At 45.7% G+C, this 27,168-nt stretch overlaps 3 protein-coding genes across 3 annotated transcripts; all 3 read right to left on the bottom strand.

Moving 5' to 3' along the window:
- Positions 1-59: 59 nt before the first annotated feature.
- Positions 60-9,054, bottom strand: LOC118087192 (protein NKG7). Its single transcript, XM_035119612.3, has 5 exons — positions 8,318-9,054; positions 4,239-4,469; positions 3,050-3,196; positions 1,367-1,501; positions 60-470 (listed from the first exon to the last, which is right to left on the bottom strand). The coding sequence occupies exons 2-5, from the start codon at positions 4,411-4,413 to the stop codon at positions 412-414; spliced, it is 516 nt and encodes a 171-aa protein (XP_034975503.3). The 5' UTR covers positions 4,414-4,469; positions 8,318-9,054; the 3' UTR covers positions 60-411.
- Positions 9,055-10,177: 1,123 nt separating this feature from the next.
- LOC148685422 (uncharacterized) lies at positions 10,178-17,501 on the bottom strand. The gene is made up of 4 exons (XM_088672571.1): positions 17,285-17,501; positions 12,228-12,377; positions 11,271-11,405; positions 10,178-10,392 (listed from the first exon to the last, which is right to left on the bottom strand). Exons 1-4 carry the CDS (start codon positions 17,499-17,501, stop codon positions 10,178-10,180), a joined length of 717 nt encoding a protein of 238 aa, XP_088528697.1.
- Positions 17,502-18,870: 1,369 nt separating this feature from the next.
- Positions 18,871-23,731, bottom strand: LOC148685421 (uncharacterized). Its single transcript, XM_088671296.1, has 4 exons — positions 23,557-23,731; positions 22,460-22,606; positions 21,650-21,784; positions 18,871-19,095 (listed from the first exon to the last, which is right to left on the bottom strand). Exons 1-4 carry the CDS (start codon positions 23,729-23,731, stop codon positions 18,923-18,925), a joined length of 630 nt encoding a protein of 209 aa, XP_088527422.1. The 3' UTR covers positions 18,871-18,922.
- Positions 23,732-27,168: the final 3,437 nt, after the last annotated feature.

The following is a 27,168-nucleotide window of genomic DNA, read 5'->3' as shown; positions in this document are numbered from 1 at the left end:
TTTTCTAAGTTTTGTCATGGTTAGGGATTAGGGAGAAGGCAAAGGCAAGGATGAGAGAATCTGTCAGTGTATTATTTTATTTTTTTCAAGCCTTACATTTAGCTTTCCACATTTCCATATCAGTTTGCGGTTTGGTCGGTGGCCTCCTGCGAAGCATCTTTTGTTTGCAACCAGTGATTCCATTGCAGATGCTCAACCTGTAGACTAGGCAGTGCAGAAAAAGCTCCCTGAAGACAAGGCAGCTCGGATGCTATGTAGGGGGTGCTGTGAATGGATTGGGGATGAAAGCACGATTGGGACAGTTGTGAAGGCGATTTCACTGGCATGGGAAGTGGAGGGAGGGAGAGAACAGGCTTCCTTTGTGTGTTGTGTGTCTTCAAAGGTTGCCTTTGCTTCTTAGGAACCAGGTCCTCACACATTCTCATAGCCAGGCCTTGAAGGGCACAAGTGAGCAACAAAGCTGAAGATGCCTGCAGCGAGAGGAGGAGAGAGCAAGAGAGAGAAAAATAAATTCCAAGTGGAACGGCCTCAGGTAGCCAGAGCCAGCCTCACATGGCACTGGCACCTTCTGTTGATCAACCTTCTGATTCTCACTGGAGGCTGGGTGCCTCTGATCATGTGCAGAGTTCATTTCTGTCCAAGGGAAAGAATTTGTTTTTAAGAGACCTTTGGACAAAGTGCTAATGAGCACGTGCGAAGGCCTTCCTTTTGTGTGAAGTGAATGTTTCCTTACTTATCTGGAGACTTCCAATCAGGTAGATTGCTGAAGGACCATTTACAGTGCATGTCACACATGTGAGGTGCTGCTATAGAGCTACGTACCATGCAGAGCTCTATGTGGTGGCAGAAGGGCATTGGTAAGCATTCACACTGCCTACACGGTGCTAGGGGTGTGGGTGAGTCTGTCCATTTTGGTTGTTCATTTTCCAATCTTAAATTCAGTTCTCTCCAATTCTGAATCATTTTGTGGGGTGTTTTTTTTTAAGCCATCATGAAAATTCACCAGCATTTTAGTGCAAATTTCTCCTTAAAAGATACATGCTTAAAATTTCTCCTTAAAATATGCATGCTTGTGTGCACTTTTCACTCACGCACACATCTTTGCAAAGCAATTTCCTTTGACACAATGCACTCTTGCACGTTATTTCCACTAATACATGCATCTTTATGTACATTTCACCTTAGTCAGTACACATTTTTGTATGCATTACATTGCCGGAGAAATGCATTGCAAAATTCAGAGGAGTGCAAATGTGAAAGGCTGCTTCTGTTTCACCTTGCGTATTGTTTCAGAAAGCTCAAATGAGGTAGGTTTGCCTTTAAATGCGAACTGACTCTAACTCCCTTCCCCACCCACCCTACTCACCAGTCAGGAGCAGCATGGGAAATGCTACCCAGGCAAGATAGAAGGACCACTCATAGGTGAGCTGGATTTGAGGGTCCCTGTTCTTCCCCCAGGATTCAGCGGTGAATACGACTACACCAACGAGAGTGAAGAGTGCTACAAAAGAGCAGAGGAGTCAGGGCAGCCAACTTAGCACTGATTCACACAGGCAATCTCACCACTCAATTACCAAGGGCCGGCTGGTATGTGTGTTGCAGATCTACCCCTACTGGCTGGTGCCCATTGATGCTGATAGGGCAGAAGGCAGGGAGACGAACAGTAGGTGGCGCCGGAGGCAGTGATGGGAGAGAAGCAACTAATTCTTGTTTTGTCCCCTTCTTCCTTCCTGCTGAATTCTACAAACACTCAGGATGTGGAGGAGGAAGCAGGCAGCAGGGGCCTCCCCCTAGACTGGCCATAAGTCAGAAGGCAGGCAGGTGAGGGCTTCCTGGGGGCAGGCAGGTTGGCGGGGCAGCGTGCCCCATTGGCTCTAATGGTGCAGCCTCTACTAGATCTAACACCACGGAGAGAATTTCCGTACCTCCTCAATCATAACACAATTTTTGGTGTCTCCATGTTCTTGTATCATCGTTGTCATCTAAAAAGATCACGGCACTCAAGGCGCTCAGTTCACACATCCGAGTGCAAACTATAGGGTTTGCACTAAGGGTGCATGGGTGCAGCTGCAGACGCTGGGTCCCCCCCACCATGCTTTCATTACAGGCGTAAGGATGGATGGTTTAAATCAGGGTTGCAACGTGAGGCTTATCCCATCCTTTCCCAACTATGAAGCTGATGCATAGGCTCTGACTCATAGGGTAGGGTTGCCATATTTCAAGAAGTAAAAATCCAGACACAAAAAGTTGTTGAGCTTTCTTAGTGGAGATTTCAAAAATCTGCACATTTGGACGATTTCCCGAAGTTCCCCCTAGACGCTAAGTCCGTCGTTGGAATCCCGGAGCTATGGCAACCCTACCACAGGGGCCAAGGCAGAGGCAGATTTAGAGCAGCGCAACCAATTCTGCCACACTGGGCGTCTAGTTTAGGGGCCCCTGCAGGGCGTTGCAAACTATGATGTAGCAAACTGAGCAGAATGGAAGGTGAGAGACAGGTGACAGGGCGCACTGAATTTTGGCCTTCCATGGGGAGCTGCTGAAATCTGAAAAAACCAAAGTCCACCCCTGCTCAGGGCCCTTGTTTTCCTTCCTGCTGGTGTGGAAGCGCCCTTAAAGGGCGTTGAAATGTTTTAAGCTCGGCCTTAGAGGATGAAAACACCCTACCCCTTTCTATGCTCCAGTGGTCCTTTCCCCCTTACAAGATCCTCTTTTCTCCATTCTAGAGGCATGCCGGATATCTTTGCGGGATAATCATGTAAGAAAAGTCCCACAGCATCAGCTGAAAAGCCCATCTAGTCCAGCGTCCATTTCTCACAGTGGAAAACCAGTTGCTTACGGGAAGCCCAAAAGCAGGGCCGGAACGCAGCCGCCGCCTGCTAACTTGCAATACCCAGCAACTGGTTTTGAGGGGCATACTGCTTCCGACAGAGGAGTTAGACCACAGCCATTGTGGCTAGTGGAAGCTGACAGCATGTGGGGCATAACCATGAGGCTATTTAGCACCTGCAACCGTGAGCAGGTTCTTCCTCGTAATCTTTGGTACACCTACCACCTGTGACGGCAACGATGGACGTGACGAAGGCTCCGCCAAGGAAGCCACAGTCGCAAGGCATGAAGGAGGCGGTAAGAGAAATGACTGAGGCCAAAGCTGCCAGGGAGCCCAAGATTAGGAACGCACGTGTGGCAAGGATGTATTCTGTAAATGAAAGCATTGAGTGGAAAGAGTTAGTTGAGAGTGTCTTCATTTCTTGTACCTAGAACCTGCCAGAAGCCTAAAAATAGAAGAAGAGGTTAGTTATGCCCATTGAGTAGACCCATGGAAGGCAATAGACTTATGTTACTTGCCATAAATGATCTTAATGGGCATAACCAAGGTTGGATATCACCCAGGATGTTTGACCTTAGCTTGAAGGTCTAGTAATTAAAGTGTAACTTACCAATTTAAACTGAAAAGGCTTCAATTTCAAAGTGAAAGAGGATCAAGTGTGAGAAAGAGGATATTTGCCTAAGGTTACAAAATGTAACCTTGGCTTGAGGTGAATATAGTTCCCCCATTTGTTGTTGTTGTTGTTGTTGTTGTTGTTGTTGTTGTTGTTGTTGTTATATCAAAAAGTACACACAGATCCCGCTACCTAAATGTTCATTACACAAAAATTCACGTATCCAAACTGGAAGAGTTAGTACCCAGACCTCTCTATACACACCACAGATTCAGATATCTAAACTGCCAGACCTGTATGCAGTACTGTAAACAAATAAACAGCCTTAAACAAACCTCATTTTAGTGTTTTTCTGGTCTGTAGTAGCCCTTCGTCAGAAACCATGGTGGGTGGGTGGGAGAGAGACTGGACAAATAAGAGAGCTCCCCCCCTTCCTTGTTTGCCTTTTGCAAGGTTTCAGAGGGTTTTCCTGGGTGTTTTCATCACTACAGGGTCAAAATTCTGAGGTCAGGAATGCGTTAGAAAGTTTCCCATAGAAATCAATGGAAATTGTCAACTCATTGTGCAAGCACTAACCTAACAAGCGATTTCCTGAGAACGCATTGTGTTCTGATAACTAGTCCTGGCACAGTGGTTTTTCTGAGGGGATTTTTTACCGAGACTTTTTGAGAGTGTCACAGCAGGTGCCGCCAGGCACACTAGTGCCCCTGAGCACCTTGTTGATGACCCCCCTCAACCCATAACCTTTGTGTATTGGGGGAGGGGGTGTCCCTTGGCAGTTGTCACCATTCTCCTTACCATTAGCCTTGGTTGGTGTCCAGCAGTTCCCACCCATGCACTCCTGCCAGAGGCCACTGTGGGCAATGCCAGCCGGTCCGTAAGCCACTAGCCAGTAATCGGTGGTCAGGGCAATGAACAAAGCAATGATGCTTATGGAAGCCACCGGTATGCTTAAGATTCTGCAGAGCAGCATCCTCTTTGCCTTGGCAAAATTAACCCTTGTAGGCTGGTTTCTTGCCTGGAAGGACCCTGAGGGTACAATCAAGAGAATAGGATTTAATGCAGAAGCAGAAAGCAAGGAAACAAGATTGGGTCACAAGGTGCCAGAGGCAAACAAAGAAGCAACCATGGTGTTGTAATTAGGAGCACAAGGTGGGGAGGGATCAGTTCGCAGCCATTTGTGCCACGGGTGGTGCAATGAAGGGACAACTAACCAGGTGGAATAAACTGTATTTTCCTAACATTTATTTTAGTATTTATTGCCTTGGATGAAAAAAAGGGGGATTGTAGCCAACTAAGTTTCCTCAGTGTAGTCCATTGACTACACTGTCATAGAATCACAGAATCATAGAGTTGTAAGAGACCACAAGGGCCATCCAGTCCAACCCCCTGCCAAGCAGGAAACACAAGCATTCTTGACAGATGGCTGTCAAGCCTCTGCTTAAAGACCTCCAAAGGAGGAGACTCCACCACACTCCTTGGTAGCAAATTCCACTGCCAAACAGCTCTTACTGTCAGGAAGTTCTTCCTAATGTTTAGGTGGAATCTTCTTTCTTGAAGTTTGAATCCATTGCTCCGTGTCCGCTTCTCTGGAGCTGCAGAAAACAATCTTTCTCCCTCCTTCATATGACATCCTTTCATATATTTGAACATGGCTATCATATCACCCCTTAACCTTCTCTTCTCCAGGCTAAAGAGAAGGTTAAGGGGTTTGAAATTAATGAATTAATTCATCAATTCATTAATTAATTGAAATTAATGGACCAAACTTTGACATGTTCATTTATTTCCATGGGTCTATGCTGAAGATGATGCCGTGTAGCTTGAAAGACTTATAATAGCATGAATTTCACACATCCAACTCCAAACATTAAACTTCCCATGTGTAATTAATAGAACTAAAAAATACCTAGTGCTTAATAGTTTTAGTAATCCCTTGTGGTAAATTTGATTATTGGCAAAACATCTTCAAGTGTATGCAATTATAATGATTTTAGCTCACATTTACTGTTGATTGCATTAATGTGATAGTGCAAAATCAGGATTTTACTAGAGCCTCAGTTTAATTAGATTGAACTAACTCACCTTCATACGGTAAAGCCATAGTCGGGTATTTGTGACTTTTCTTATTGAATTCTAAATCCAAATCTGTGGTTCTGATTTAAATAAATAGCAATAGCAATAGATACCAACATGATTCAGGGGAGCAGGATTACAATAGATCTCCTGGGATCAAGTCCTTAGGCCCTATGAATACACACTGGAGGATGACATTCCTACAGGTGTGGTGTCAGTGTGCATCATTCTTGGGCAATATCCAGAGTTCACAGCTTGGGCCACCAATAAAATTTCCCAGGCTGCCATGGAGAAACCTGCTGCTGTTACAGGCGGCTGGCTGTGGGGCTCTCCATATAGTGTTTTGCTGCAGGATCCCTCCACCTTGGGGATGGTCCTCCCCAGGGTCCCCCAGAACAAAGTTTGAAAGCCACTGGCTGGAGAGGGAAGGTTGAAATGTGGTAAGTAAATAAAACGGTTTCTTTCTGCAGGGACATGATGAGGGGGGTTGAATTCAGTGGTTATGATGACAGCTCACAGAGTCAGATTCATATTTAACCTTAAGCCACTTCCTGGAGCCTTCACACTTTGGGTGTTGATGACATCAAAGGAACTTTGCTTCTGAGGCCTGGTCTCTGCATGGAGCGGGACGAGGTGGTAAATAGACTGCACCACTTCAGACCTCAGAAGTGTGTGAGTGAGTGTGTGTAGGGGGGTACATATTTAATATATCCGTTGCAGTCAAAAGTCCCTGCAAACAGAAACCCAACATGGCAGGCAAAGGACTGGCCTCAAACATTTCCTCTTGAAGTGTTGTTACCTCCTCAGTTTTCAAGTCTCCCTAACGAAATAAGTGTGTGCTAATATTCAGAAGCGTTATTTTTCAATGGGACGGTATACATATCAATCCAGTAGTTTCCCCCTCCTGAACTACGTTTCCCACCAACCTAAACAAAATAGTTCCCAGCATTCTTTGCAGGAAGTCATGTGTGTTAACTGTGGCTTTAAGTGTATGTTGTGCAAGCAGCATCAATCAAGTTCAGGGCCAAGAACAGATAATCTCAGGTGTTCTGCAACCTTTCAATCTGAAGACCTCTGGTCTACAGTCGCTCTCCAGAGTTCCAGTCTGTCTTTCCTAGGCCGACCCCGAGATGAATGTGGCTTAGTATTGTCTGCAGTACACTGTTGGAAATGAGCTGTCCAGGTTTTAGACAGGCCACATTCTGACCCCTGTCTGGAGATGCTGGGGACCAAACCTGGGACTTGCTTCTCTTCCAATGAGCTCAGGGGTGCCAACTTGAATAAAATACTGTGGGGGCCCAGATAACCCCTGCCCTGCATAATCAGTCCCATGATGCAGTGCACACACACCATTTGAATGGGAATGCCCATCAGCTTTGTGGGGGCCTGGCCTCTTCAAATATTTTATTGTGGGAGCTGAAGCCCACATGGGCCCTAGGAGTTGGCTCCCATGACTGAGCTACAATTCTTCCCCTTTAATTCAGCCCATTTATATTTATTTATTAACTGTATATAGCCCACCCTTTCTCTCTGAAGGGTTTCCTGGGCAGCAGCAGGCAACATAAAATCCAATGAAATCCAATAACTGAAACAACAGCTCTATGTGCCTTAAATGTGCCTTAAATGTATGGTGTGAATGCAGCCTTATGCCAACTTTTCCTCATGCCACGAGCTACAGAAATAACCCATAGAAAAAGTTGAAATTAGCACACACACACCATTGCAAAACACAGCGGTGGGCAATCCTATGGCATTTGTATCCACCGTGTAAGAAGAACGAATTTTGCAAATGCCAAAATCTTGCCACTGCAGGAGCAAAGGAAGCCATTCCTATCAGAATCTCTATCTCAGCACAACTGTTAGGGATGTCCTCTTCACCTCTCCTGCCTCCACCTGCAGCAATAGGGACTTTTGCACCCCAAGCAGGCTGAAGGAGGGATGGGGCTTTGTGAACTGGGTAGAAATATTTGTCAATAATCATGATGCAGAAAGCATATAAGGATGACACCCAAGAGGATCGCTTGTGCAGGTCAATTCTGTGTCCAGGGCAGCTGTCTCCCAGCTTCATCTAGTACACCAGCTGAGACCCCATCTACCCATGGACTGTCTTGCCAGAGTGGTGCATGCTCTGGTTATCTCCTGCTTGGACTACTGCTATGTGCTCTATGAGAGGCTACCTTTGAAGGTGACTCAGAAACAGCAACTAATACAAAATGTGGCAGCTAGACTGGTGACTGGGACCGGCTGCCGGGACCATATAACACTGGTCTAAAGGATCTTCACTGGCTCCCAGTATATTTCCAAGCACAATTGAAAGCATTGGTGCTGACCTTTAAAGTCCTAAATAGCCTTGGCCCAGTATACCTGAAGGAGCGTCTCCACCCCCATCGTTCAGCCCAAACACTGAGGTCCAGCACCGAGGGCCTTCTGGTGGTTCCCTCACTGTGAGAATTGAAGTTAAAGGGAGACAGGCAGAGGGGTTTCTTGGCAGTGGTACCCTCCCTGTGGAACGCCCTCCCGTCAGATGTCAAGGAGATAAAGAACTACATAGCTTTTAGAAGATATCTAAAGGCAGCCCTGTATCGGGAAGTTTTTAATGTTTGACGTCTTACTTTGCTTTTATATTTTGCTGGAAGCTGCCCTTGGAATTTCCCTAAACCTTACTCCAGACCATACTGGCTGGGGGCCCTGGTGGAAGCTGTCTCTTCAAAGCATTTGAAGGGGCACCAGGTTGGGGAAGAGCCTGCCTTATTCTCTACAAAGGGAGGGTTAGAGAGGAGCGGAACTGTTGCCATCCTTACCTGGCTCTCTTTGCGGAAAGAACAAGTGTTGGCCAGATAGCGATGCTGAGGACTCCAGAGCAGGAAAACTTGTGTCAGGAGCTGCTGGCTTGAGATTTTGTAGCAGGAAAGGCTGGTCCTTGTCAGCGTGGGGTCAGGACAGAGCTGTGGTTGCAAAGGAAGGAGCCTTCAAAGCGGGGTTTGTCTCCACACTCTTTATTGGTCTTCTTCTATAGTCTGTCTCAGCTCTGCTTTCCCCCTGTTTCTCTCCTCCCTGTGTGTTTGACCCCCTGCTCCTTTTGCCACGTCATCCCCAAATTCTACTGCAGCTCGCTCGCTCTTTCTTTTTAGCACCTATCGTCCTCTGTGCCCCCCCCCCTATCCTGGGGAAGTGGTACTTGTGGGGGGAGACTAAAGTGTATGTGGCTTGTGTGGGGAGATGCTGCAATGTTCTCAGGGGTGGTCTAAGATTGATTGGTTCCTGAGGCCCCGGGCAGCACAGCGCACCCCACCTCTCCCCTGAATTCCACAAAGAGGAGCTGACCAGGCTGGCAATTTTCTTCTTCTTTTAATTCAACATAAGTCAGATGCAAACATACTGGAAACTGTCACAGCTCTCACATCCCTCCCCCAACAGCGTTCCAAACCAACATCCCAAAAACCAAAGTTGATTGTTCAGTGAACGCAAGGCTGTGCATGCATGCTAGTCTCTGGGATCTCTCCCACGGGACCTCTGGGAGTCGGGGGTCTGAGTTCACCTGTATTAGAGACAAATATATGAAAGGAAAGGCAATTAGTCTCCACACAGCTTACTGTAGGTCCAGGCTATCTCTCTATGTGAGTTTGCCTGGGCTTCTGGGGGAAGCCTGTATCTCGGCCCCACCGCCTTCACAGGCCTGCTCAGTGAGGACAAAAGAGAGGGCCTGTGGAACTCCCTTCCACAGGAGGCAAGGCTGTCTGCCTCTCTGCTTTCCTTTCACTAGCAGGCAAATACTTCTTTTTTTGTTCCCACAGGCTTTAGGCCACTAACTGGCCATTGTGGCAAGGTCTTTTAAGGATGGGTGTTCTACTTCATTTTTGTGTGCTTTTAAATGGTTTTAAGTGTTTTCACTTCTGTTTTTAATGGGGTTATTTATTTAATTGCCACACACACACACACACACACACACACACACTTCTATGCATGGCACACCCAGTTACAAGAGTTGTCACTTTCCTCCTCTCTCCTAATAGGGCTCCTCTGCCTCTTAGAAAGTTAGCAGCTGACAGTTCCACTATTATTACCGTACACATCCACCACGCTGGAAAATATTTAATCTATCACAATTTTCCATATACTGTGCTGATGTCACCCTTTTTTTTCAGAACGTAGGAGAAACACTGCATCGTACTCGGGAGCACAGTCAGGGGAAAACCCGTTTAGAGCGATGAATTATAATTTTTAAAGCAATCCGAGGCTCCATCTGCACTACACATTCGAAGGAGCCTCATGCCACTTTTAAGCAGCCATGGCTTCCCCCTAAGAATCCTGGGAACTGTAGTTTGTTAAGGGTGCTGAGAGTTGTTAGGAGACCCTAAAAGTTCCTGGTGAAATGGACAGCTCTCTTTGGTTTTACGTACCCAAAAGGAGGGGGAAGGTGGGGGAGAGAGAAGGAACTGTTACAGACCAGGCATTGAAAACGTGAAACAACTTCATTACAAGATTTAGGTGTTGGGTTTTTTATTTTATTTTTAAATCAGACATTGGAATATTAAAAAAAAAATACAGGAGAAGCAGTAGGATGGATATTTTTTTTAATAGACAATGCGGATTGATAATAAAAATAAAAAAATAAAATAAATAGCATGGGAGGGAAATGAGAAACTATCAGGTTGAAGAGTTTAGATTATGGTGGAATTAAAACAGATGGATGGGTTTGGGAGGGGGCTTCTTGCAGGTGGAGCAGCCAGACCCTGACCTTGGAGAACTGACAGCCCCATAGCTGTGTGGTCCCCAGCTCCAGGTTGCTGCATGCTCCCTTCCAAGAGAATTGTGTTAAAATGTTGTTCGCTGCCAGACTGTATGGTCAGGAAATGCGTCATCAAGCTAAAGAAACCTGTGGGGAGAAAAGAAGGACCATATTCCTTTTCTTTTTTTAAAAGTTGAACTGAATTGATGGATTGCAGTTTTATCCCACCCTTCCTCCTAGGAGCTCAGGGTAACAGGCATTTCCCAATTACTCACCCAATTACTCGCAGTGCATAACAGTAATCATGCAAGTCTCACTGAAAGCATTTTGGTCCCCAGGTTTGGAAATGGGAAACACACAGAGAGCTATTAAATTATGGGGATCAAGGAAGCTCTCCTTCATAAGCCAAACTGGAATGAACACGATTTCTGCAAAATGGGCCGTGTGGCTCCTGCTCATTTCAACAGGGCAGGGGTCACCAATGCAGTGCCCATGGGCACAGCGGTGCCCATGTGATCTTTCCCTGCTGTCCACGAAGCCTCCTTGGTTATGAGATGGTGAGGATGGTTAGCTTGTTCCCCCCTCAAAAAGTGCATAGAGTAAAAGGAAGGAGTTGGTAGAGTGACACTCTTCCCAACTTCCTTTTTCAGCTCTATGTCCTGTTCAAGGCAAGGCTCTGATTAATTCCACTGGATCTGACTTTGACCCACATACCCGGGGAAACCTAAACACTAGCTCTCTTTCTGTCCCACGGGCTGACCTGTAGGAGAAGGGAGAGAATTGACCAGAGGGGGTGGTGCTTCGGCACTCACTCAAAACTCCAAAGGAGGTCACAGGCCTAAGGAGATTGACCATCCGTGCCATAGGGCTTACATGAGAGAACGTCCTGGTAGATTGTGCCCTATGGCTCCGATCCACCTTCCACTTTGCTGTCCTAATAAGTGATGGCTTATTATAACATCCTGACCTGAACCATGGTTTCCCAGTAGGGATGCCCCAAGAAACTGTGGTTTAACAACACTCACCATTCATGACATAGAGGGTGAACACCAGCCAGGCGAGGCAGAAACTCCATGTGAAGTGAAGGTGGCCGACAGAACTCATATCTCTCTGGGTCACATCAACTGTGTATAGGGCCATTGTGACAAAGCCAAAGATGCCTACCAAGGAGTAAAAATGAGTCAGAGATGCCACCTGAGTAGGGATGGAGGATCCATTTGATCCAGGTTTTTTCGTGAACCTGTTGAATGAAGCCCAAAAGCATCCTGTTTTGAATGCACAGGAAGGTAGGAAGCTGCCATATACTGAGCCAAACCACTGGACAATCTGGTGTAGTACCATCTACACCAGGAGTCAGCAAACTTGGGGGGGGGCAGACTATATTTTGAAGGGGGGGAAATGAAATAATTCCTATGCCCCACAAATAAGCCAGAGATGCATTTTAAATAAAAGGACACATTCTACTCATATAAAAACACACTGTCCGTGGGCCGGATTTAGAAGACGATTGGGCCAGATCCAGCCCCCGGGCCTTAGTTTGCCTACCAATGGTCTCTACACTGACTGGCAGAGGCTCTCTCGGGTTTCAGACAGCGTTCCCTCCCAACCCTCCCAAGAGATTGAACCAGGGACCTTCTGCATGCAAAACAAATTCCTCTACCACGAAGCTACAGACAACACAAACTTAGTATTGTTTACACTGATTGGCAGCTGCCCTGTAAAGTTCTAGACAGAGGATTTCCCCAGCCAACCAGCAGATGCTGGGGATTGAATGCTGGTGCAGAATTTGATGGCCAGGCTTCTCAGTGGGGTGAGCATATTACACCGAATCTGGGCCGACTGAACTGGCTGCCATTTAGTTTCTGGGCCCAATTGGAAGTGCTGCTTTTGACCTATGAAGCCTGAAACCTGAGACCTTCTGCATGTAAGCATTTGTTGTGCCACTGAGCCCTTCCGAAACTAAGGGGAGTCCTCTTTCTTACCTGTAGCGAAGCTTGCTGCCGAGGACAACAGCATGTTGGAAGGTCCCCCACAACGCCTCAGGCATTGGCAGGAGATGAGGAGGGAGACGGCTGCCACGAAGCCAGTGACAGTAGCGACTGCCAGGAGGATTCTTGACGCTCTCATGATACCTGCCAGGGAGAGAAAGATTAATATGGATTGATCATGCTTTGTGTCCTGTCTGAAATCCTGGAGAATGCCTGCATACAGGTGGCTTAAGTCCATTGGTTTCATAAAGGGATAAAAAAAAAAGGTGACTGCTGTCACCATCTGCAGTGATCAAGGAGCCCAAGAAAGTAAAATCTCTCACTGCCTCCATTTCTTCCCCTTCTATTTGCCTGGAGGTGATGGGACCAGTGGCCATGATCTTGGTTTTTTTGATGTTCAGCTTCAGACCATATTTTGCGCTCTCCTCTTTCACCCTCATTAAAAGGTTCTTTAATTCCTCCTCACTTTCTGCCATCAGACAGCAGTCACGAAATTAAAAGACGCCTGCTTTTGGGAGAATTGATGCTTTTGAATTATGGTGCTGGAGGAGACTCCCATGGACTGCAAGAAGATCAAACCTATCCATTCTTAAGGAAATCAGCCCTGAGTGCTCACTGGAAGGACAGATCCTGAAGCTGAATACTTTCTCATACCTCATGAGAAGAGAAGACTCCCTGGAAAAGACCCTGATGTTGGGAAAGATGGAGGACACTAGGAGAAGGGGACGACAGAGGATGAGATGTTTGGACAGTGTTCTCAAAGCTACGAACATGAGTTTGACCAAACTGCAGGAGGCAGTGGAAGACAGGAGTGCCTGGTGTGCTATGGTCCATGGGGTCACGAAGAGTCGGACACAACTAAACGACTAAACAACAACAACAACAACAAAAGGTAAAGGACCCCTGGATGGTTATATATATATATATATATATATATAATTTTCAAAAAAAAAACAACAACCAACAACCGGGGGTGGGGGACAGAAAAGAGGGGGGGGGGAATCATAACCAAATTAAACCATAATTCTTGGTCGACTTCTCTCCACTCCCCCTCTTGGTTTCATTATAATATACTGCTTCATGCACATCCATAAAACCTTATATACCGGTACTTAACAATCCAATTTTAAAACCTTCATCTTATTACAACTGAGTTTTAAAAGTTATGTTAATGTAAGAATCTATACACAAAGCTTAAAAAATATGCATTGAACAGTTGCCCTTTTTTGTAATACGTAATTCGTCTTGCATAGTTCAGTAAATTTATTTTGCCAGTCTTATTTTTTTTATCTTCTTCTTTATCTTCTTTGGCCGAGGCTTCTTCCTTCCATAGAGGCTAGCTGGCATGGAATCCAGTCTCACCTATCGGAACAAAGTCTTTCGCTCAACCAATCCATCAAGTCCTATTCCTATACATCTCAATATCATAATTCCATTTTTTTTTAACTACAATCATTTCCCACATTTTCCTCAGATCTTTATAAGTCTTTATACTTTCAAACTGTTAGGTTGGCAGGAGCTGGGACAGAGCAGCAGGAGCTCGCCCCGTTGCGGGGATTCGAACCGCTGACCTTCTGATGTATACGTTGGCTATTGTTGTCTGGGCAGCCCAGGGCCTCCATATACACTGCTCAGGCTTGTGCCCCAGAGAAGTCATCTCAGTGCTGCTAATGCAGCAGTTTTACTTCACCCCTGAAGGCACACTCCATTGTCTTTTGACACAGGCAGAGCCAACAACAATAACCACCCAAAGAAGGCAACAGTTTGGGAAAACAAACCCATATAAAATATCAGTCAGAAGAAGTGTACCAATATACTTGCTAAATAAGACCAAGGACACACTCACACCATAAATTTAAAGCACTACGATACTGCTTTAAACCTAGTTATGACTTCCCGAAAAGAATTCTGGGAGCTGTAGTTCTTAAACGCTGCTGAAAGTGGTTAGGGCATGATTCCATACCCTCCAACATTTCTCCAATAAAAATAGGGATGTCCCATTCCATAATGATAATTTTACTATTTATACCCCACACATCTGACTTGTTGCCCACAATGAACACAACAAAACATTAAGCATTAAAAAAGCCTTCCCTATCCAGGATTGCCTTCAGGTAGCTCAGAGGGTCAGATAACTCCATAACCTCCAACATTTCTCCAATGAAAATAGGGACACCCTAAAGAAAAGTGGGACATTCCAGGATCAAATCAGAAACCAAGATGGCTTCTCTAAATCAGGGACGTCCCTGGAAAACAGGGGCACTTGGAGGGTCTGATCTGATTCCCCTCAGAGACCTACATTTCCCAGAGTGGCTCATAACAATCAATCTCTCATCACAGGTAACTCTGGGAACTGTAGTTCTGTGAGGAGAATATAGGGCTCTCCTGACAACTCTCAGCACTCTTAAAAAACTACTGCTCCCATAATTCTTTGGGGGAAGGGCAGGCTGTATTTAAAGCGGCATCATGCTGCTTTTAATGTGTGGTGAGAATGTGTTCCTAAAGAAGGTCCTTCTAAAAAAAATGTATGCAGGCCCAGCCGAGGCAATATACCACTTTTGACACTATGGCCCTGTTGTCCAGGTCGATAAGCTCATTTGCTCCAGCTACATACACATACAGATGTCAGGGCTGGGGCATGGAACATAGGAAGCAAGAAGGACCATTGGTTTGTCTAAATTATTTGCAGCAACACTCTGTCCTCCATCTAGAGAAGCTAGAATAGCGTTTCCCAAACTTGGGTCTCCAACTGTTTTGGGACTACAACTCCCATCATCCCTAGTTAGTGGGACCAGTGGTCAGGGATGATGGGAATTGTAGTCCAAAAGCAGCTGGAGACCCAAGTTTGGGTAACCCTTAACCATAGCTGCCAAGTTATCCCCTTTTTTTAAAGGGATTTTCCCTTATGCTGAATAGGCTTCCTCGCAAGAAAAGGGAAAACTTGGCAGCTATGCCCTTAACTAGAGGCATGATCAGAGTTCAAGGACACAGTCCCACTAGGCAAAACAAAACAAAAACACTTTGGGCACATTGCATCGAGATTGTTGCAAGGCCTGGACAGAGAGAACTGGGATTCTCCCTTCCTGATCTACATACATAAGTCTAATATCCATTAAACCCTAAACAGAAGATGCATTCTTAAAGATGTGGAACAGTTTAAACCCCTTCTGGATCTCTTACTGGGTGTTGCAGTTGCTATTTCTCACCCTAATCTATGTTGCACGGCTGTTGTGGGCAGGGGGGGGGAATTGCACATGCTGCCCCAGGCTCATTGGAAGAAAAGGGCACGATGGGGGGGTGAGTGGGGGGAGAGAAAAAAATCAAGCAAATAGATGCATCATCAGTTGTGAATATCCCTACTTGCTTTAAAAAACAATGCACCTGACCTCTGCTCCAGAGGGTAGGAGTGTTTCTTTCTTAAAGCTGCCTCTTTACAGCTCAACAGCTCAGTTCTCAGGAGGCAGCAAATGGGATGTGGTTTCCCCTTCTAAACATCAGTCTTGATCTTGACGGCTCTAGTTCTCAGGAGTTGCTGACGATTGTAGACTCTAGTACAAATCATCATTATCACCAACTTTCTGACAGCTTGTAACAACAGTGCCATAGCATCTGCACCAGCTGTCTGTCCCCAGCCCAGCTTCAAAGTTGGGGGACTAGAGTTCAAAGCCCTACAGTAAATAATTTCAGACCAAGATACCTTAAGAGGGTCTTGCTCCCTATAGGCTGGCTAAATCACTGCCATGTTCAGGGGCTGAACTTTTGGAGGTGCCTCATCATGCCCCCCTGAGACCAAATCTCTCTATGCTTTCTGGATTTTGGCATTCTGTGAAGGCACTTTTAAAAAACAGTTTTTAAAAATTCATCCACCTGACAGTTGTTAACAATAATCAGCAAATCTCTGCTCCATATCAAATTGCTTCAGATCATGATATGGAGATGATATATAAGTAGCTAGATATAGATATAGCCAAAGATTATATCTATATCTATATCGATACTGTACAGTCAAACCTCAGTTTACGTCTACCTCTGCTTGCGACCGCTTCGGCGAGCGACCGCCACGGACCCGGAAGTGTTTACATCCGGGTTCCGCGGCGTCGGATGTGCAGACGCGATCTGCGCAGCTCACGCATGTGCAGAAGCGATCTGCACAGTGCACGCGTGCACAGAAGCGCTCTATCAGAGCTTTGCACATGCACAAAAGCGTGCCTTTGGCGAGTGACCGCCTCTGTGGAACGGATTGCGGTCGCAAACCGAGGTACCACTGTAGTAATAGTTATGAGTTTGGAGGGACAGTGTTGGGCTGTTTGCGGACACCCTCCTAATACCTGGATTCAATAAGTGTTAACAGTTAAAAGCTAATCAAGCCTTCTAATTCTTGGGAAAGTCAGGTTAGCTTCCTGTTAAGGCGATTGCTTGGGTGATGGGCCATTAAGGGGAACAAAGGAAGCAGTTCTGTGGAAGATGGCAAATGGGTGGAGCTCCACCCTCCCTCAACTCTGGGTAGTTAGGAGGCCAAAACCAGGGCTGTGAACAGGAAGTAGAGTGGTGTGAGCTAGAAGAGAGGGGGGGGGAAGCAAATGATGTTTTCTGTTTGAATCCAAGGCTGTAGCTATGGGGGAAGCAAGCTCTCTTGGGTAGTTAATTCTTTGAACCTGCATATATGTGTAAACAAGCCATAAATCATAAATATACCACAGTCTCTGCTGTCTTTCGTTTCAAAGGAAACACAAACCCTGGGCCCTGCAATCTCGCACTGCTCAGAGATTGGGGCTGCATGCAACAATATCCATGGGCAAATTGTTTATCTCCTCAGGAAGCAATTCATAAATGAAATAAACATTTCAAAACACCTTGCTTCATATGGGCTTACACATCAGTACATGTTGGCATGGGATCTCGCTGGAGATCCAAAAACTGACTTAGACATCTCCTGAAGGGCAGATTCCCCAGGACTGGAGTCATGTAGCCGTGGGGTAAGAGGAGACGGTTTGGGGCAGAGAGCTGGGAGGTGTAGGACAGAGACGGCGGGCACCAGCACACTTCCTTACCGCTGCTCCTGCTCAGTTGACTGCAGGCCACGTTGTTGCAGAGTTTGTTGGCCACGGGGTTAGGAGGCGCGTTTGTGTCTGGGACAATGATTTCCATCCAGGAGGGACTAAGCAGGGAGACGGAGAGGAGGAGGAAACTGATGCAAGTTGAGGCAGCTGTGGTGGCTCGATATGGCAAGCTCACTCGGAGCCACTGGCAGGCATTGGCTGGGGGCATCTTCACTAGGGGGAAGAAGCAGCCACCAAGGACCACCGAGAACGAGTGGTTCCCAGAATCTCTGCACAGCAGTTAAGGCTCCTGCAGATACTTCTAGGCTGGCCTCAACTGCCGTGGAATCTTGACTTCCTTCACATCCTTGGGTTGAGGGGGTAGGAAGCGGCCTGGCACGGGGCTGATTTATTTACTGTGGTGGTGATTTATTTAAACTGTTTTTGATCTTGAATTTTACATCTCTGTTAACCTGCCCTGGCCCCTATCAGTGAAGGGCAGGTCTCAAATGTAATACTGGCATTATTGGTGATGATTGGTGGCGATGATAATGATAATTAATAATTGGTGCAGGGGCAGTGACTGAGAAGACTAAGCTGATTCCTGTCTGTCTTTTTTGGCCCAATGGTCAATCATATCTTACGGGTTGTATCCAATTTTATTCCTGCTCAGAGTAGCCCCATTGAAATTAATGGCCAGGACTAACTTTGTTGTTGTTTAGTCATTCAGTTATGTCCGACTCTTTGTGACCCCATGGACCAGAGCACGCCAGGCACTCCTGTCTTCCACTGCCTCCCACAGTTTGGCATCAATTCTTCGGCGATCAGCCTTCTTTATGGTCCAGCTCTCACTTCCATACATCACTACTGGGAAAACCATAGCTTTAACTATACGGACCTTTGTTGGCAAGGTGATGTCTCTGCTTTTTAAGATTCTGTCTAGGTTTGCCATTGCTTTTCTCCCAAGAAGCAGGCGTCTTCCAAGGTCTAACTAATGTCCATTAATTTCAGAGTGGGCCTACTTTGAGTAAAATTTACTTTGATACAGCCCTCATAGTTTTTAGTTTTATTTCATTTTTCATCATCATCATGATCACAGTTTCTATACTGTACTTCATCTAAGGGCCACAAGGCAGTTTAGAATATAAAACCACAATTTGTAGCATTTTACTTTGTGGTGTTTACAGAGGTTTAGTTATTTGCTATGATTGTTTTCCCCTTATACCTGTTCTTGATTTTTAGATGCAATTTTAATTTTAATTCCCCAAAGGATGCTTCATTGAATTGTCAACACATCTGTGGTGTGTGTATTTGCAATGTTTTTGTATTTGCTGTTTGTTTTCACCTACGTTGCTTGCTTTAAAATAAGCAACATATTCACTATCTAAACAAACAAACAAACAGAAAGACTGAAGACCAAGATTCATTTATTTAAGAATTTATAAACCACACTTTCATCCCCCCCCCCCGCCCCAGCTGTCATTTAACAAGGTAGGATACAACTTACAAACCTCTGTTTACATCTTCTCTCCCTCCCCCACACCCCCACCCCCATCACCCATGCATGCACTGACAATTTCTGAACCACAAAAGATTGCTTGGGAGCCATATGCCCCCGACAAACACAACACAGACATGTGCCCCTCTCCATTATTTAGGAAAGGACCGCCTTGAAATAGACGTCTTTCCATCTGAATCATCCAAATAGCTCGTGGAGCTTGAGGTCCATGCTGAGGAGCTTGACATGGCTGTGGAGCTTTCTCCATCTGATAAGCCGGATCCGTGCACCAGCAAACGTTGGTGTGCCATCAGGCTGAACAAACCTACAGAGGGGGTGGGGAAGGGGAAGGGGAGGGAAGTGGCGGTAGCAGCACAAAGTGGTGAAGCAGCACATTATTTCATTTAGATACTTCACTTAGACTTTATTTTCTTATTCTTTGATCCCTTGTTTCAGCGATCTACTAAATGGTTTGCCTTGATCTGGAAGGAGACCTGAAACCTATTCAAGCAAAAAAAAGATGACACCAGCATAAGTTGCAAAAATCCCTGAGTAGGACTGACAGTTTGGAAATCCTGAGAATGAATCTGGCTCAAGTGAATTCTGCCCCAGACTTTGACATTCTGCATTTCCAGCACAGTTCCTGGATAGGGTGGAATCCAGATTAAAGACGAGAATTTCGGATTCCCCCTATCCCCGGACCTTGGGGAAAGCTGAAATGCCAGTATAGTATTTGTAACAAATGACGTAAATGTATAGTTTTCTTTGTGTTCTGTTGGTGCGTCAGCATAATAAAGGGGGGGGGGATGCTAATATAGTTTCAGTGGCGACCTCACACTTTTGCAACTTCCTCTCTAGGCTATATCATAGAATCATAGAGTTGGAAGGGACCCTGAGGGTCATCTTGTTCAACCCCCTGCTTTGAAGTATATGCAGCTGTCCCATATGGGGATCGAACCCACAACCTTGGGGTTACCAGCACCATGAGCCATGCAGGCTCATATACTTATGAGAACTCTAACAGCATTTCTTCCAGAGCACATTTTATGTATTTCAAGTAAACTACAGTCCCCAAAGACACTTGGTGAGTGGAGCTATCACTGTGAAAGTGATCAAAGAGTAAAATAAAAAAATTACTACAGTAGCACTGAAAAATTAAAATTAAAAATTAATTTTTTTAAAAAAATTTTATTTTGCTTCGACTCAGACCAACACGGCTACCTACCTGATCAAAGAGTGTTTTGAATGTATGTTGTGGATGTGACCAAAGTATGCTGGGCTGTAAGATCAGGGTTTCTGATGGCAGGGAGGCTTCTAAGCATGTTCTAACTGAATGCACCAAGAAGCCCCTTTTGCCCCTTCATGCTCAATGTGCAGGCAGTCTGAACAGGAACTGGTGCACACAGGGGAGGAGATCTTGTGCCATCTAGTGTCCAGAGGTGGGAAATGCAACTCATCAAGGCATATATGAGCCCTTCCAGTCCTGACTCCAGTCTGTTTCATGGGGAGGCCGGCTCAGGATACAGTCCAAACCAAAGGCAAAACAAAAGAGAAGGGAAGGGAAACATATTCACTGAAGAAGGCAAAGCAAAGGGGGAGGGGGAAGCAGCAGGAACTGAATGACCTTGACTCTAAGAAATATACAGTGGTGCCTTGCAAGACGAATTTAATTCGTTCCGCGAGTAAATTCATTTTGCGAAACATTTGACTTGCGAATCGCGGTTTCCCATAGGAATGCATTGAAATGTCTTTCTTTCTTTTTTGCCCATAGGAACGCATTAATTAAATTTCAATGCATTCCTATGGGAAACTGCGATTCGCAAGACGAATTCTTTGCAAAACGAATTCGTCTTGCGAGTCACCATCAGATCGCAAGACGCATTCGTCTTGTGAAAAATTTATCTTGCAGGGTATTCGTCTTGCGAGGTACCACCGTACATCCATATTACAAAAAGAAGTAGATGCATGAAAATCATGGCCTTAGCATCAACACCAGGCATAAAAATGCAGAATGAGCATTAACAGGTAGCAAAATGCAGAGGAATGTGCAGATACAGGTGTCTCAAAGTCCAAAAGCGAAAATGGCAGTGGCCCTGAATGCAACTACACAAATTCTCAATAGGAATCAACATCAATGTGCCTGACACACATTAGGATAATAGGAATGAACTGATGCCACCCCAAAATGAACACCTTGCTGCCAGGCCTTTTAGTGAGGCTGGAACAGGGTTTTAGAACTGACAAGACAGCAGCTCCACGAGACACAGGAGTTGGATGCATAGCTTGTGTTGGGTACAGAAACTTGCATGGCAGCTCCTTCCCAGTTTAAGCAGTCATTCTAATTTCCTATTATTCCTCCCCAACGTACCACACTACAATCAGCCTATAACCTTATCCTCTTCCCTCACCCCTAGGGATGGAAGTATCAGTCAACTTTGGTTTCTTCTCAGTTTCTCCTTTTTTCCAATGTGACATTCAGTTCCCCACATTTCTGCAGCAATTTGCAGTAAAAAAATACAATAAAAATCTTAATGCATATTCTTCAATATTATAGAACAAATTCATCTTAATGAACACATTTTGTATGCAATTAACATGGTGCTGTTGTTGTTTGCAAGCGTGTTCTTCTAATACAATGCCTTTTTATGTATCATTTTCACTACATTTTTATGTATCATTTTCACTATTATATCCATTATAATGCACACTTTCCCCAAATCTATATGCATTTTTGAGCAAGGTTGTTTGGCTGAAGAACTGCATCGCAAAATTCGGATGTGCAAATTTCAAAGGACGTTTCTGTGTTTCAGAAACTTCAGATCTGACAAGAGTCATCCTTAAATGCAAACTGGACAGAATATCTCCCCCTCCTGACTCACCGCTTAAAATGAAGCAAGGGCAGGAGGTCCAGGCCATGTAAAAAGACAACAGGTACGTGATATTGCCTGTTCTGCTGATGGAGTGCGTGGAGATACGGATGGTGTAAATGCTCAGAGCTAAGAACACCAAGGCAGCTAGGGGGAAAACACAAGGACAAATTTAGTGTGTGGTCCCCTGGAATGTTTTAAGAGAGACAGCAGAACTGCAACAATCTGGCTTCTACGTTTTAGGCCAGTTTTTGGTTTGTGCCCCCTGAACTAAACCAAACTGTGCCCTGAGGAACTTGGGCTTTGCCAGGAGCTTATCTGAGTTTCCCCAGCTAAAGGAGAGAGAGAGAGAAAGTGGGTGAGCTCCTTTGGGAGAGAGCTTGACTATTGATATGCCCCAAGCCTAGTACCAGTGGTCAGCTGAGTTGGGCACTGGCTGAGGGTCCTCGGAGTTCAGAAAGCCCCCTCACTGGCACATCTCATGCTCTTCATTTTCCCCACCAGGAGGCAGAAGTCCTTGCTGCTCTGTTGCAAATTATTAATTAATTAATTAATTAATTAATAATAAATAATAATATACCACCCTTAATCGTAAGGTCGCAGTTCACAGAATAAAATACAGGATAAAAACAAGTAAATCATTAAAACAAAGCAGCAAAACAATAACCCCCACCCCATTCCCACACAAATGACCTGGCATTCCAACCTGCTGTCTGCCCACCCCCAAAACCAGGTTAGAGATGGACTGATTTAGTGTAAGCTCATTCTGTATGTGCCCTGAAATGCAACATTCTTCTACTTCTTTATATAATATATATATACCTGCAATCAAAGATCCCATTGCAGCAACCAGGTAGCGGTATATTGTGAAAGGGGAGGAGTAGCGGTAAGTGAATGTCATAAATGAGGCCCCAATAATTCCACAGAAAAGGGCTAAGACCAGGAGCGTCCGGGCACCATAGACATTGGCTGCAGTGGTGGGGCAGAAAACAAAGGAAGGCTTATTAGAGGTGGGGGGATAGCAAGGCCCTTCCATGGTCGCCTTCTCTCTCTCTCTCTCTCTCCCCCTCTCCCTCTCTCTCTCTCTCTCTCTCTCTCTCTCACACACACACACACACACACTCCCATGCCTCTTCCCAAACCCAAATTCTGCATCAAGGAAATGCACCTTTTATAGAAGGAAACCCTTTTCAGACCGAGAGCTCACTCCCAGTCCCTTCTGAGCAACTATCTCAGTTTCACCTTTGCGCAGTTAGGCCAGCTTCCACACACAGTAAGACCAACCATCACCCCTCTCTAGCCCAACAAGCAAGAGGTATTGCCACAGTTCAAGGACACATTCCTGCCAGGTGAAAAACACTCAAGAGGCACAGCAGGGCCACTGAGAGGTGTGGTCTAAGGAGAATGCTGAGGGCCAGACTGTGAGACGTAGAGGGCCACATTGGAAGGTATTGCAAGCCCCCCCCATCCTTTCCCAAATCCAAATCATGCATTTAGGAAATCCACTCCACCCATAGCTGTCAAGCTTTCCCTTTCCTCGTGAGGAAGCCTATTCAGCACAAGGGAATTTGCCTTTAAAAAAAGGCGAGAACTTGACAGCTATGACTCCACCCCCACCCACCCCACACTAGTGCCATTATTTATCTTTTACAATTCAGCTGTGATATAGGCAGGGCACTTTTTTCCCCAGCCAGAACTCCCAGGAGCTCACTGCCGCATCTCTCAGGTGGGTGCCATTGCCATTCTAAGAGAACAAAGAAGAAGTTTGTGGTGAGCTCTAGTGCCTCTTTTTCTAGAAAATTAACACAAGGTAGGATGGGGAAAGGTGGCTTTTTATATCCTTCCTTATAGGTGGCCCTCTGAATGACTAATTCCTGAGTAAAAGAATCTGGGGCTGTCCACAGGTATGGGAAACTTACGTGAAGCGGCAATGAGATCGGAGCACACCTGTTTGATACAGACTTTCCAAATGCCGCTGTAGTAACTCTGCATCTTGGTCTCGACTAGGATCCAGTGGTGATCCATGACAGCGCAGACAAGCAAAAGGATAGTGAAGACTGTGAACCCTGTAGCCAAGACTTCGTTCCACCCCATAGCTCTGTCAGTAGGTCTGAGGGCTTCCCTTTATTTCGCCACCTGCTTTCTCCAAGCGGATTCCATTTCAAACAGTGGTTTCCTGACAGGGTTTCTCGACCTGGCCAGAAATGGCAATCTACCCCTGCTTCCACTCGATTTATGAAAAGCTCACAACCTGGAATCGTCAGCCTTCTCTTTAGAGTTGTCATCCCACTGCTGGTTCCATCGTTTGCTTCTTGGTTACCTTGACTACCGTGGAACACCCCATAGCCATCAGTAGGGTTTCTGTTGGCCAAGCAGGCCTGACTTAACTATCCAATGGGTGGGTGCATCTTCGCTGATGGGGTGCCATGGCTTTTAGGCAATCTTCACACCATACATTTAAAGCACCATGATACCACTTTAAAGTCATTGCTTTCCCCCAAAGAATTGAGGTAGCTGTAGTCTTTTAAGGGTGCTGAGAGCTCTCAGGAGACCTCTATTTCTCTAACAGAGCTACAGTTCTCAGAATGGTTTAACAATCAATCTCTCTTCACAGAGAACTCTGGGAATGGTAGCTCTGTGAGGGGGGGAGATCAACAACAACAAAACAGAATTTATATACCACACTTTATCAAAAGATCCCAAGGTAGTGTATAACATTAAGAATGTATTTTATGGAGCACAATTTAAAAGCATAATAAAAGACAGCATAATAATAAAATCACCATAATAGCGGGCCCCTCAGCCAGATTTAACAGGCCATATATTATTTAATGACCAAAAGGCCTGGGTAAGGCTGAATGTTTTTGCCTGGCACGTAAATACATGCAATGATGATACCAGGTGAGCCTCGGGGGAGAGTATTCCAGTTGGAGACTCACCACAGAAAAGGCCCGTTCTCCTGTTGCTAACATCTGAACCCCTTGGGGAGTGTGGACATAGAGAGGGGCCTTAGATAACAGATAATAGTTTGTATAGGGAGAGGTGTTTGTTTAGGTCAGGCATCCCCAAACTGCGGCCCTCCAGATGTTTTGACCTACAACTCCCATGGTCTAACAGGACCAGTGGTCAGGGAAGATGGGAATTGTAGTCCAAAACATCTGGAGGGCTGAAGTTTGGGGATGCCTGGTTTAGGTCCTGAGGTCCTGAATAGGGGGTCTCCTGACAACTCTCAGATCCCTTAACGAACTACCACTCCAAGAATTCTTAGGCTGTTCTTCCCTGACTGCTTCAAGTGGTATCATAATGTTTTAAATATATCATGTGAGTGTGGTTTTCGGACCCACTGAACTCCTCCAACCCAATAGACCAGCAATATGCAAAGCCTCCTTCCACATACCCCTTGCCTGCTCTAAATATGAATATTTATATTTAGTGCTTGTTAGCACATGGACAGTGACTTTCCTCATTAAGCAGTGTGCCGATCTTGCTTTCATCTCTCTCTCTCCCCCTCTCTCTCTCTCCTCCTCCTCCTCCTCCTCCTCCTCCTCCTCCTCCTCCTCCTCCTCCTCCTCCTCATGCCCATATATTTTAGATTGTAAACTCCTCAGGGCAGAGATCTGTGTAACTCCCTGAAGTGCTGTGCTGTACCAACAGATGTAATAACAGAAATGACACATTCCACATGTCTGGAATGAAGGGCTGATGCTTCTTTCCAGAGCACTGTGGTAGGTTGCCCAGGCTTGGTTAGGGATAGCCATCAGAGGTGAGCCAGAAGCCGGCAACCAGGAACTGTGGAACGAGCCAGGAATCAGTGAGCAAAGCACCAAAGCCAGGAGGCAGGATCAAGTGGCCAGACCTAGCCAAGGATATAAAAAGACCATGATGCTCAAGCACAGCTCAATTGCAACAGGAAGCATTTCATACCCGCTTCCTGTCCTAGAGGATCCATTGGGCAGGCTGGGTGGACATAGCCAGTCTAGGGTGTGAAGGTGCCTCACTGGGGACCTGCCCCCTTAAGTTCAGTGCACCACCACACAGGGGAGCTGCACAGAGATATGGCACCTACGGTGTACACATTTAAAGCACATGGCTTCTCCCAAATAATCCCGGGACCTGTAGTTTACCCCTTGCAGAGCTGCATTTTCCAGCAACCTTAACACACTACCGTTCTTTACAGTGGTGGGGAAATCACATGCTTTAAATGTATGGCATGGGTGTGGCCACAGACTTTCCTATCAGGCCTATTGCTGTGCTGTATCTCTTTTTTGACAATCGTGCACACTGCCCTCAGTTTTGGGACTGCAAAGTTTAAAAACCGTGTGCCCTGAATGGGGGGCAGTGCATAGATATGGGCTCATCTGTCGGTTTTGGTGTCTCACCACATCACCAATAAGCCTTACTTATTGGTGGTGTGGTGAACACCCTGATCTTACCATACCCACACTGGTGAGTTCCCACCACTGCCACCATTAGGTGTCAAAGTAGCATTGAAATCCATATAAAAGTTGAGGTGAAGTTTGGAAATGTTGAGTAAACCAGGTCACACACACAAATCCATAACAGGCATATTGGGGAAATGGGGAAATTCACCTGAAGGCTGCCCAGGGGTGGCCAATGTCTCCAAGGCAAACAGCCAGGTTGGGCCTCTTTGTTTGACAGGGAAACCTTACGGTGCAGATCAGAGGTGGGATTGTGCCTTTAGGAGGCAGTGTGTGGACATGTCCACTTGTAGATTCTGTCCCAAACCTTCTTCATTTTTCTTTCTTTTTTTCGTCCTGTCCCCCACACTTCCCAGAGATAACTGTGGCCTGACCCACAGAAGAATTAACCAGAGGCAGATTTTGGGCAGTGTTACTGGTTCCCCCACATGAAGCACTGAGCCCAGGGGGTGCAAAAACCAACACAGAAATTTGTAATGTGTCAAAGAACACACCATAATCCTGTTAAATATAATTGTTTAATTAAGAATGTGTATTGCTGAAAAGGTGTAACATGGGGAAATGCCACTGGAGTATACTAAGTGATATCTGAACTCCTTGATACTGGTAGGTAGCTGTGTTGGTCTGACGTAGTCGAAACAAAAAATCAAAAAAAAAAATCCTTCCAGTAGCACCTTAGAGACCAACTAAGTTTGTCATTGGTATGAGCTTTCATGTGCATGCACACTTCTTCAGATACACTGAAACAGAAGTCACCAGACCCTTATGTATAGTCAGAGTGTGGAGAGGGGTATTACTCAGAAGGGTGGTGGGAATGGGTGATTGGCTGATAAGAGTGGTAAACCTGTTAATGACTGTTAACGACTGCAATTGGTCTTGCAGGTAAAAGCAAGGGGTGAGATGGCTAAAGAAAGCTTTATCATGTATAATGAGATAAGAATCCAATGTCTTTATTCAGACCAGGTCTCTCCATGGTTTTAAGTTTGGTAATAAGTTGCAATTCAGCAACTTCTCTTTCCAGTCTCAGGGCCGTCTTAAGTATATTTGGCGCCCTGGCGCCGAGGTGCGATGGATCCCTCCGGCGCCCCTGCC

This window comes from Zootoca vivipara, chromosome 6 (genome assembly GCF_965207765.1).
Source record: "Zootoca vivipara chromosome 6, rZooViv2.hap1.1, whole genome shotgun sequence".
In the NCBI taxonomy this organism is placed as follows: Eukaryota; Metazoa; Chordata; class Lepidosauria; order Squamata; family Lacertidae; genus Zootoca; species Zootoca vivipara.
This window is presented reverse-complemented; position numbering and strand designations above follow the sequence as displayed.

Coding starts and splice junctions, on each gene's coding strand:
- LOC118087192 (XM_035119612.3), bottom strand. CDS start 4,413: ATGCTGCTCTGCAGAATCTTAAGCATACCGGTGGCTTCCATAAGCATC. Junction 3,197..4,238: donor GACACCAACCAAGGCTAATG/GTAAGGAGAATG, acceptor TTTCATTTACAG/AATACATCCTTGCCACACGT. Junction 471..1,366: donor TCCCATGCTGCTCCTGACTG/GTGAGTAGGGTG, acceptor CTCTCGCTGCAG/GCATCTTCAGCTTTGTTGCT.
- LOC148685422 (XM_088672571.1), bottom strand. CDS start 17,501: ATGCCCCCAGCCAATGCCTGCCAGTGGCTCCGAGTGAGCTTGCCATAT. Junction 11,406..12,227: donor GGCAGCAAGCTTCGCTACAG/GTAAGAAAGAGG, acceptor ACTCCTTGGTAG/GCATCTTTGGCTTTGTCACA. Junction 10,393..11,270: donor CACCCTCTATGTCATGAATG/GTGAGTGTTGTT, acceptor TTCTCCCCACAG/GTTTCTTTAGCTTGATGACG.
- LOC148685421 (XM_088671296.1), bottom strand. CDS start 23,731: ATGGGGTGGAACGAAGTCTTGGCTACAGGGTTCACAGTCTTCACTATC. Junction 21,785..22,459: donor AATGGGATCTTTGATTGCAG/GTATATATATAT, acceptor TTTTCCCCCTAG/CTGCCTTGGTGTTCTTAGCT. Junction 19,096..21,649: donor CCCTTGCTTCATTTTAAGCG/GTGAGTCAGGAG, acceptor CCCCCTCTGTAG/GTTTGTTCAGCCTGATGGCA.